Source organism: Amblyraja radiata, chromosome 29 (genome assembly GCF_010909765.2).
Source record: "Amblyraja radiata isolate CabotCenter1 chromosome 29, sAmbRad1.1.pri, whole genome shotgun sequence".
NCBI lineage: Eukaryota > Metazoa > Chordata > Chondrichthyes > Rajiformes > Rajidae > Amblyraja > Amblyraja radiata.
In genome coordinates this window covers 30455265-30466899 of record NC_045984.1, presented here as the reverse complement: position 1 = coordinate 30466899, position 11635 = coordinate 30455265, and the positions used below count along the sequence as shown (strand labels likewise).

At 47.1% G+C, this 11635-nt stretch overlaps 1 protein-coding gene across 1 annotated transcript; it reads left to right on the top strand.

Moving 5' to 3' along the window:
• Positions 1-907: 907 nt before the first annotated feature.
• LOC116989594 (kelch-like protein 23) lies at positions 908-10241 on the top strand. The gene is made up of 3 exons (XM_033047131.1): positions 908-1805; positions 6025-6436; positions 9056-10241. The coding sequence occupies exons 1-3, from the start codon at positions 908-910 to the stop codon at positions 9369-9371; spliced, it is 1626 nt and encodes a 541-aa protein (XP_032903022.1). The 3' UTR covers positions 9372-10241.
• The last annotated feature ends 1394 nt before the right edge of the window (positions 10242-11635 follow it).

Below are 11635 nucleotides of genomic sequence, written 5' to 3'. Positions count from 1 at the left end.
GCTAGGTGAGAACGAGAATCTGGTGCGACTTGGGTGGGGGAGGGATGGAGAGAGAGGGAATGCTTGGTTAGAGAAATCAATATCATACCACTGGGCTGTAAGCTGCCCAAGCAAACTATGAGATGCTGTTCCTCCAATTTGCATTTAGCCTCACTCTAACAATGGAGGAGGCCTAGGAAAGGTCTGTGTGGGAATGGGAAGGGGAATTTGGCAACCGGGAGATCAGGTAGGTCCAGATGAACTGAGCGAAGGTGTTCAGCCCAGTCCACGTTTGGTCTCACCGATGTGTGAATCGACATCTTGAACAACGGATACGGTAGACTAGGTTGGAGGAGGTTCAAGTGAACCTCTGCCTAACCTGAAAGGACTGTTGGGGTCCCTGGACCAAAGATTATCCTCTATAATCTTTGCCCTGGACAGAGTCGAGGGAGGAGATATAGCGACAGGTGTTGCATCTCCTTTACATCGGTTTAGTTTCATTCAGATAGATTTCTAAACTCTGATTTAGTTGGCAATATTCTATTTGCTTGTGTTTGAAGCTGGGGGGGGGGGGGGAAGGGGTCCAGCTTTCCCTTAGATTGTGCTAGGTTACCTTACAGATGAGATGCCTCTCTGGTCAAACTTGGGTCAAACTAAGTTATTGGTCTATTAAAATAGGCTTGGATGCCAGACCTATTTTTTGCTTTGATCCGCTGTTCTTCCAGCAGTTTATTTTCTGCTCTGGATACCAGATATGTTTGGCTCTGGCCTGTGGGTGTAGTGTTTGTTCCCCTAGCAGAGGGTTTAATATAGATCTTTGATATAGAGCAAGGTTGGCCTGGGAGGGGAGGGGAGGGGAGGGAGGGAGATGGCGGCGGAGGCCCGGGGCGAGATGGCCGACGAGATGGCGGTGCCGGGCCGGGGGGAGATGGCGGTGCCGGGCCCCGACGCCGTGCTGGAGGTGGGCCAGCGGCTATTCCATGTCAACAGGGCCGCGCTGTCGCGGGCAAGCGACTACTTTCGCGCCTTGTTCTTCGGCGGCACCAGGGATCGGTCGGGGCCGGGGCGCCGCGTCGTGCTGCGAGGCCTGGACGCCGAGGTGTTCGAGCGGCTGCTGGCCTTCGCCCAGGGCGGCCACGTCGTGATCGAGCGGCACAACGCGGCGGCGCTGCTGGAGGCCGCCGACTTCTTGCTGTTGGAGCGGCTCAAGCGTCTGTGCGGCGCCTTCCTGCAGCGCCAGCTCCGCGCCGGCAACTGCCTAGGCTTCTGGGCCTACTCGAGGCGCTTCGCCTGCCCGGGCCTGGAGGCCGCAGCCCGCCGGGTGGCCCACACTCACCTGGCCGCCGTGATGGCCGAGCGGGAGGAGCTGGCGCAGCTCCCCGAGGAGGCTCTGGCCGAGCTGCTGGCCAGCGACGAGCTGTACGTGGGCGCCGAGGACGAGGTGGTCGAGGCCTTGGTGGAGTGGGCGGGCCACGGGCGCGGCCGGGATGCGGCCTTGCCGTCGCTGCTCGGCCTGGTCAGGGCCCCCTTCCTCAGCCTCGCCTTCCTCGACCTCCTCATCCAACGGACCCAGGGCGGGGGCAGCGGCGAGGACGACACTTGCGGCCGCCTGCTGAAGATGCTCAGCCGGGCCCTACCCCGCCAATGGACGGCGGCCCAGGGCCTCCCCCAGAGAGGCCGCAGCTACCAGACCCTCTACGTCCTCGGGGGAAGACACGAGCTGGAGCAGCAAGAACTCTTCCAATTCCACCCTAAAACCAACTCGTGGCAAGCCTGCTCCCCTCTCCGCCGCAGAAACCTCACCCAGTACGCCGTGGCAGCAGTAGGTAACGCAAAAATGTGAAATACTGTATACACATCTCAAATATACTGTATATAATATTCATCTCAAGCCCTTTCATCAGTCAACTATTCACTCCCATGCGTTGGAATTATAGTTAAGGTCACAAGTGATAGGAGCAGAATTAGGCCATTCGGCCCATCACTTCTACTCGGCCATTCAACCATGGCTGATCTATCTCCTTCCTAAACCCACTCTCTTGCCTTCTCCCCATATCCCCCAACCGTGGCAAATAATTCCACAGATTCACCACCCTCTCATGACCAAAGACATTTCCCCCATAACCCCTGACACCCACACTAATCAAGAATCTATCACTGCATTAAAAATGTCCATTGACTTGGCCTCCACAGTGTCTGACTAAAGAAATTCCTCTTAATCTCCTTACTAAAAGAACGTCCTTTAATTCTGAGGCTATGACCTCTAGTCCTAAATTCTCCCACCAGTGGAAACATCCTCTCCACATTCACTCCATCCAAGCCTTTCGCTATTCTGTACGTTTTTTAAAACTCCAGCGACCACAGGCCCAGTGCTGTCAAACACTCATCATATGTTAACTCAGTTTTATTCCCATTCTGGTTTAATGTAACAGTTTTTGAAACAACCAAGTGCCTTACCAGAGCATTTTTGAGGGCAGTTAAAGAGTCAACCGTGCCATTTTGGGTCTGGAGTTGTATATGTGCCAGATCCAGAAGGATATCAAGTTTCTTTCCTTGAGGACATTAATGAACCAGGGCAGGATGATTACAATGTTTAAGAAAGAACTGCAGATGCTGGAAAAATCGAAGGTAGACAAAAATGCTGGAGAAATTCAGCAGGTGAGGCAGCATCTATGGAGCGAATGAATAAGTGACGTTCCGTGTCAAGACCCTTCTTTGGACTGAACGAGACCCTTCTTCGGATTACAATAATCAGTTCTTTTATGCCCACCGTTGCTGAGACTAGATGTTTCTACCATGTCACTTAACTCCAGGTTTGGTTTATCAAGTGCATTCAAATCTTCCTGATGGGATTTAAATTTATGTTTCCAGATTGTCATTCCTCTGAAGAAGGGTCTCGACACAAAACGTCACCCATTCCTTCTACCCAGAGATGATCCAGCATTTTGTGTCTATCTTCGGTGTAATCAAGCATCTGCAGTTCTTTCCTACACATTTTGTCTGTTATTCCACAGCTCTGTGCCACTAGATCTGGATGGTCCTAGCACTATCCAAATTCTATCCACCAGAGGTCTTGCTATCTGACAGGGATTTTGTAAGAGTTTCCATTACCTCGTTGATGATTGAATATAAATAATTGGGGGAGGGTCAATTGGTAGAATTGGATTTGTCCTAATTTGGTATCCAGTTTTCCACTTTGTTGGGTAGACCATAACTGCAGCATAGTATAGTTTGGACAGAGGGTCATAGAGTCGTACAGCATGGAAACAGGCCCTTTGGTAATATTCATGCTTGAGCTGATAAATAAGTAACATTCGTGCTACCAACATTTCAGGAATGACCAACTACAACCAGAGAGTTTAGTTTAGTTTAGAGATACAGCACGAAACAGGTCCACCGAGTCTGCGCCGACCAGCGATCCCCGCACATTAACACTATCCTACACACACAAGGGATAATTTACGCTTGTATTAAGTCAATTAACCTACAAACCTGTACGTCTTTGGAGTGTGGGAGGGAACCGAAGATCTCCGAGAAAATCCACGTGATCACGGGGAGAACGTAAAACTCCGTACAAACAGCACCCATCGTCGGGATCGAACCCCGGGTCTGGCGCTGCAATCGCTGTAAGGCAACAATGCTATTGCTGCACCACCGTGCCGCCCATTCTTGCCATCAACAGTTGCCGTTGACATCTCCCCACCACCAACATCCTGGAGGTCACCATTAACTGTAAACTTTATCAAAGACTATATTTAATAGGCCAAATGATGCCCCTCTTGATACCTCAATAGCTTTCCAATATCCACAAGGCACGTCAGGAGCATGATGGAATACTCTTTACTTGACTGAAGCTCCAATAATATTCAAACTTAACATCATCCATAACAAAGCTGCTAACTTGATTGGCATCCCATTATTCATCTCAAACAGTCACGCTTTTCACTGCTGTACACTGCATCATTATGGCAGTGTATGCCAATTACCAGATGTATTGCACTAACTTCACTTACACAAAAACATTCACATCCACCGTCAGACACTGTGAGTATCAATACATCACCATCTGAATGTTCCTTTCTAAGTGACACATAACTCTGCCTCGGAAATATTTTATTCCTTCCTAATTAGTGGGTCAAAACCTTACCTAATAGCACAGTTGAAGTAATTTCATCACAGATACATGAGCAGTTCAAGGTAATAAATCACTGTTAACTGCTTGGGGACATTTTGGGATGGATAATAAATTATGTAATTGAGTGTTATCGCACTTCCTTAAGCTATACTTGACTTACATGCTAAATTTCAGATTTCCAGATTGTTTCGTGGCTGAGTTGTGCACAGGACACACAGACATTACATGTTTTAACATATCTTGAGACTTTCTGCATTTAATTTTTTTTTAAGTATCCTAACTCCTTTGCTTTTCCTTCGTTAATTGTCAGCAATTTAGTCAATTGGACATTTGTTTCCACGCTGTGCAACTCTCTGACGGTAACTTAACAGATAAATGGTTACCTTATCAGATAAGGTAAGATATCTTATGATACAAATCTGGACAGATCTGAAGACAAATATGTCTTTTGATGAGTCTGAAGAAGAGTCCTGACCCGAAACACCCCATCCTTTTCCTCCAGAGATGTAGCCTGACCTGCTGAGCTACTCCAGCACTTTTTGCCTATCAGTGCTTACCTTTATTTGATAACAATTTTTGTGATGTTAGGATTGTGGCTGAACATGAGACTTTTAATTAAAATGAAGCAGATACATTTGGTATAGAAAATCGTTAAACACAGGTAGGGGAAACCTCCTGCCTAATACCATTTGTCATTCTACCTCGCACAGTATGTTTCTATGTTCAATGGCACTAGATAAAGGGCAACTACAGTATAATACCAAATCTGACCAGGCCAGTGAAATCCAGAATCTAAAGCTTGGAGAGTGAAGCAACACAAGCGATAAAACAACATGGCTTTGTCCTTCCTCATTACAATGCATCTGTGTATGCCAATATTGGCACATTGCATGGTCCTGGTAGAGACAAAAATCCAATTTATATTGGGGCCACAGTTCATTGTCCTTTACAGCATTACCATAGTGATAAATGGGATGAAGCCAGAATATATCCGGCAGCCTAAAACTGGCGATCCATGGACTATTGTGGCCCATCAGCAGCAGAGTAAAACCTCACTACGCACCATAACATGGCCTTGGTTATCCTTCACTCTGTCATCACCATCAAGCCAGGTTTCATCTTGCAGTGAAAGGTAACTGCAGATGCTGGCTTATACCAAAGGCAGACACAAAGTCCTGGAGTAGCTCAGCAGGACAGGCAGCGTCTTTGGAGAAAATGGATAAGCGACGTTTCGTATCAGGTCTGAAGAAGGGTCCTGACCCGAAAAGTCACCTATCCATTTTCTCCAGAGATGTTGCCTGACCTCTGAGGTATTCCAGATCTTGTGTCTATATCTCAGGTTTCACCTTGGCTCATTGAGAATTCAGGCAGGGAGCAACATCTAACAAACCTAAAACTGTCTTGTGTATTGATGTAAAAGAGCCTGTGCTACTATTTGAAGTGCAGCAGTAGAATGGAATGCTGTGTCCAGTATTCTGCTTCACATTTAGGCTTTGTCAATTTTGCATTCTTTGCACAGTTTTGTTTTAAAGCCGACATAATCCTGATTTTATTTGCAGTTTAACAGATAAATAAAATGTATTGGAAAATGTAAACTTTGTCCCTTGTGGGTGAAGGATAGTGTTAATGTGTGGGCTTCGCTAGTCGTCGCAGACCCAGTGGGCCAAAGGGTCTGTATCCGTGCTGTATCTCTAAACTAAACTAAATTCTGAAGAAGGGTTTCGGCCCAAAACGTTGCCTATCTCCTTCGCTCCATAGATGCTGCTGCACCCGCTGAGTTTCTCCAGCATTTTTGTGTACCTTTAAACTAAACCATTGATTGGCGGTTTCTGTGAGATTGAATGCATAGACTTTTAATTTTAAGTTTCCCTTCGTGTGATTAAGTTGTTCCCTGAATGTCTCTGCACCAGGGAATTACATCTTTGTCACGGGCGGATACTTCCGAGACGAGGTGGTGTGGTACTGCGTGGACTGGGTGCTGATTTACAACTGCTGGGAGAACAGCTGGTCGGAAGGACCTTCCATGAAGCAATCCCGCAACTGGCACTGTGCCGTCGGCACCAGCCAGTACCTCTACGTGCTGGGAGGAAGCACCGACGAGGCGGTGATAGGTGATGTGGAGCGTCTGCCCGTGACCCACACGGAGTGGGTGGGCATGAGCGGCATGGTGCAGCCTGTGGAGAGGGCGGCGGCGGCCAGCGACGGGGCCAGCATCTACGTGCTGTGCGGACTGGATGAGAACGGCGATGTCTACAGTGGGGTTCAGCGGCTACATGTGGACACAGATGTCTGGGACGTCATCTCCTTTTCGCCACATCCCCGGTACATTCTCATCAGGTTTTGAGGGACATTGGCGGGTGGGATTAGTGTAGATGGGGCATACTGGTCCATGTGGACAACTTGGGCCGAAGGGCCTGTTTCCATGTTGCATGACTATATCCCTGGTGGAATTCATTGCCACAGAGGACTATGGAGGCCAAGTCAATGGATATTTTTTAAAGCAGAGATAGATAGATTCTTGATTAGTACAGGTTTATGGGGATATGGCAGGAGAATGGAGTTAAGAGGAAGAGATAGCTGGAAAGGTTACAGAGAAGACTTACAAGGATGTTGCCAGGACTAGGGGGTCTGAGCTGTAGGGAGAGGTTGGGACTCTATTCCTTGGAGTTCAGGAGGATGAGGGGTGATCTTATAGAGGTGTATAAAATCATGAGAGGAATAGATCAGTCTCTAGCACAGAGTAAGTGAATCGAGGACCAGATGGCATAAGTTTAAGGTGAAAGGAAAAAGATTTAATAGGAATCGAAGGGGTAACTCTTTCACACAAAGGGTGGTGGGGTTATGGAACAAGCTGCCAGAGGAGGTAGTTGAGGCTGGGACTATCCCAAGATTTAAGAAACAGTTAGACAGGTACATGGATAGGACCGGTTTGGAGAGATAGGGGCCAAACGCGGGAAGGTGGGACTAGAGTAGCTGGGACATGTTGGCCGGTGTGGGCAAGTTGGGCCGAAGGGTCAGTTACCACGCTGTCTCACTCTATGACTATGAGATTGCTGTCCATCCTTCCTGAAGTCCAAGTTGAGTCATACCCCTCATGTTCTCTGTCTTTAGTGGTTCTGATTCACTCTCCCCCTCGTCTCCACTTCCATTTCATTCTTTGCCTCTCCAAGCTCATTGGTGACTTCACGAGAAAAAACTTTCTACTCCCTTTCATTTTTCCACAAACGTAGGCTCAACAATGCTTGCCTATCAATAGCTCTTCAGATGTTTTTTTAGAATTTATGCTTCCCTTCTTCATAGTCCTCCAATCCATCACTTTTCACATTGTCTCCCTTCAACCTGTGCATGTTTTACCCAGTCCTCTTTAATGCCGTGATTAGGCCTCACCAGAGGTCTTCGTTTCATCCCCCTCACGTCCTCGCTTCAGCTAATTTGACTCGACAGAGTGCGGAGGTTCCTCCTTCACCTCCACCTGTGTGTCAGCTCCTTTGGCTCTCAGCACAACAAAGGCTGTCTCCAGAATCTCTCTTGCTTCTTACCACTCTTCCCTCTCCCCTCCCATCTCCCGCCCGCTCTTTACATTGGGAAATGCCGATGTGACATGGGCATCCCAGTTTTTCAGTTCCCCATCACTCATTCGAACATACAGCCTTTGTGATTTTGAGCAACTACTACTCTGATTCTCCTCACAGCCTCCAAGAGAAAAGAGGTGGTCTGGGTCACGGAAAATTCCTGGTCATAAGTCATAGGAGTAGAATTAGGCCATTCGGCCCATCAAGTCTACTCCACCATTCAATCATGCCTGACCTATCTCTCCTTCCTAACCGCATTCTCCTGCCTTCTCCCCATAACCCCTGACACCCGTACTAATCTAGACCCGTACTGGTCATGTCGCCTGCCGGTGAAACATCTATGAGCCACTCGTATTCACGTGCTCTCCCTCGATATTTTAGTCCGAACACACTCGTGGTTGTAATTCCTAGCAACAGTGGATTCCCTCACCATCACATGAATCGTGTGACCATCACATGTCCTTGTCTGACTCCTCCATCCACTTGGCGATATCATCTGTCAACAGACATCTGCCATAATTTCACCGATTACTTACTATTATTCCCAGCCTGTTCCGCTCCATCTGAGATAAGGCAGGTGAATCTGATTGACTCTGCTGAAATGGCTTAGCAGTTTGTGTCTTATCACTTTGCCTTGTCCCGTTATCCCCCCCCCCCCCCCCCCCCCTCTCTCCGTCCCACCATAAATTGCTGTGTCATTGTCCCCATCCCCTCCCTCCCCGTGCACCCGTTTGCTCAGATTGCTACATCAGGTTGCTACAGCTGTAACATTTCCCGCGTTGACACATCAATTCTGTTGTCCTGTCCCCAGCTGTCGACTGACCTCCGGAGCACCCCCAGGCTTATGACAAACAGCACAGTCATTCCATGCGGGTTGACCTAAAGTCGACCCTATCCCATACCCTATTGCAAAGAGCGATACAAAGCAAAGATTATAGAGCAGATAACCTTTGATACAAAGTGCTGGAGCAACTCAGCGGGCCAAGCAGCATCTCTGGAGAACATGAATAGGCGACGTTTCGGATCGGGAGCCTTCTCAGAATGATGCTGCCTGACCCACTGATTTACTCCAGCACTTTGTGGCATAAACCACATCCGCATTCTTTGTTTCTACCTATTAAAGGTCAAACCAAAAGGGCTGCAACTGCGTATAAGGAGGCTGAGTCTTAAGGACGCCATCTCGAGTAACACTGGACATAGACACATAATGCTGGAGTAACACCACCCATTCCTTCTCTCCAGAGATGCTGCCTGTCCCAGCAGCTGAGTTACTCCAGCATTTTGTGTCCATCTGAAGTGTAAACCAGCCTCTGCTGTTCCTTCCTGCACCACTAACACTCACTGGCTTTTTTCTTTTATCCATTTTAAGGTACGATCTTTGCGCCACTCTGCTGAACGGTGCATTATATGTAATGGGAGGTCAGACATTCCGCCTGGACATAGACACCGACGAGTGGACCCCGGTGGACGAGGAGTGCTTGAATCAGAAGTTCTTCAATGGTTGCGCTACTGTTAACGGGAGGACGTTTCTTCTCGGGGAGAGGAAGGGGAACACGACGATCCCGAATATGATTCTTTTCGATCCTTACACGGACACCTGTCAGACGGTGGACACAGCAGTGCCCTGCGCCCTCCCTGTGCGGGGCTGCATGTCCATCCGAAAGTTCAACACCACGCGAGTATGAGGAAGACACGCGGGCATCGTTTAATGCAAGCAGCGCTCAGTATCTAGTATCTTTGGCGCTCAGTTAGTTCCCTCACTACACAGTCAGTCGGTCAACACTGGGCTCTCACCTTGCAGCCGGGATTACGATGGGCGGTGCCGATGCAACAGAATCATGGCTAACACTTTTTTCAATTTTCTATCGAAAGGCACGCGAGACCGACCCAGAAAATCCAGGTAGAAGTTATTAAATATTAGCTCCTATTACAGACTGTTCTGTCCACGGTTTCATCAGTAAGCTACCCGTTGTCCTTGTTCATCCTTGTCTATCTCAACACCCTCTTGGTTACATATTCCAGCACCCAGACTCTTGATTGCCGCGTTTGGTAAATTCTAGTTCATCTGAATCTCCGTACTTGTTGCCCCTTGATTGGCAACTTACTGGCCAGCTCCCGCCCGAAAGTTAAATCACCCTGTGTCCACATTCGTCACTAATATCACAACAACACCTAACTCCTTAAACCATCCCCATCCTTTGTATCTTTGACTTCTATGCACTTGCTTCTATCCAAAACCACCTCTTCACTACAATTGGAACTGTGGCTTCTACCAGTTAGCCTTCTCCTCGGGAAATACTGTTGAACTACAATCAAAAGGTAGTGGGTATATGGAACAAGCTGCCAGAAGATAAGGTATTTATAATACCATTTAAAAGACATTTGGACAGGTACATGGATAAGAAAGGTTTTGAGGGATATGGGCCAAACACGTGCAGATGGGGCATCTTGATCAGTTGGGGCAAGTTGGGCCAAAGGGTCTGTTTCTGTGCCATGTCACTCTACCTTTAAGATCCTCATTAAAAAGTAGATCTATTTTTCTGTCATGAAAGAAATGTTTGTGTGTCTGGCAAATGAAAGATACTGATCAATGTTCAGTATGCTGTGGAAATAATTTGATTTCAGTGGCAATAATATCAGATCAGTATGAATGCGTTTTAATGTGGCTCAGTTTATTCTTGCACATATCTTCATCTGCTTACCCATCCTTATGGGTCAAGGATGGTTCCGAGGTAGCTGAGGGTGGAACAGTTGACTCCATATAGCTCGATCAAGTGGTGGGTCATAAGGTCCCAAGGGATATAATTAGGCCATTCGGCCCATCAAGTCTACTCCGCTATTGAATCATGGCTGATCTATCTGTCCCTCCTAACCCCATTCTCCTGCCTCCTCCCCATAAACCGCCCGACACCTGTACTAATCAAGAATGTATCTCTGCCTTAAAAATATCCAACTTGGCCTCCACAGCCTTATGTGGTTACTTGGTTTACTAGGCACTGTTTACATAGAGCCAGTGTGCCTTCAAGTTCAAGTGAGTTTATTGTCATGTGTCCCTGTATAGGACAATGAAATTCTTGCTTTGCTTAAGCACAGAAAATAGTAGGCATTTACTACAAAAACTCGCTCATTTTAAACAGGCACAGGCCAGAAATTTTCTAAATGCTGATGGTCAGTGACCAAGTTACTAAAACTACACCGTCAAGTCTCATATCACAGCCATTAACTTTTGAATTTACAGTCAAGGCAAGATCTACCCTCTTTAATAATGTCCAGCAATAGACAGATTTGGTTAATCTGGAATGTCCAGGTACATCTCTTTGTACCAAAAACAAGTTTGCACCTTGTTTGTGTGCTAGATGGATCCAATGCCCACAGCAGCCAGAAAAGGGCACTGGTTTGCATTCAATGAAGTGCAACACCAATTTAGACCCCAATACCACACTGTGCAATGAAAGTTGTTGGCCTTGGACCAACAGTTCGTCATTGTTAGTGTTCCCTCTGGTGGTTTGAGTAGGAAGAGGCAACATTTGCCTCAATACAAAAGTTGCTGCAGTTCCATCTTGACTGAACAGACCTTTATGTTGTTTGCACACAGATATTGCCAATCTACATCATGGTAAAGTTCCAGCCGTACATTGGTTCCGATGTTGAAAGGAAACAGGAAAAAGAGTCTGCAAAGTACGAGTAAAATAAGGAGGGTATATAAAAAGCACATTTAAAACAGAATAAAATTCAGATTCTACTTTTGGAAATACTGATCTGGCAGAACACTTTCCCTTCCATCATTCCAGACTTTTTTAATGAAGTATTTGCTCCACCACAATTTTTCCCGCACACTGATACTAAATAGCTCAAATCACTTGGCATTACCAATGCTAGCCAACAATATAAAATCAGTGTGATCTGTTCAATTTTTTTCAAAATTGAAATATTGTCTAAATCCTGAATC

What these genes read in the sequence shown, in the direction of transcription:
- LOC116989594 (XM_033047131.1), top strand. Translation starts at nt 908, where the DNA reads ATGGCGGTGCCGGGCCCCGACGCCGTGCTGGAGGTGGGCCAGCGGCTA. An exon ending in GTACGCCGTGGCAGCAGTAG is followed by an intron (nt 1,806 to 6,024) that starts GTAACGCAAAAA and finishes TCTCTGCACCAG; the next exon opens with GGAATTACATCTTTGTCACG. An exon ending in TCCTTTTCGCCACATCCCCG is followed by an intron (nt 6,437 to 9,055) that starts GTACATTCTCAT and finishes ATCCATTTTAAG; the next exon opens with GTACGATCTTTGCGCCACTC.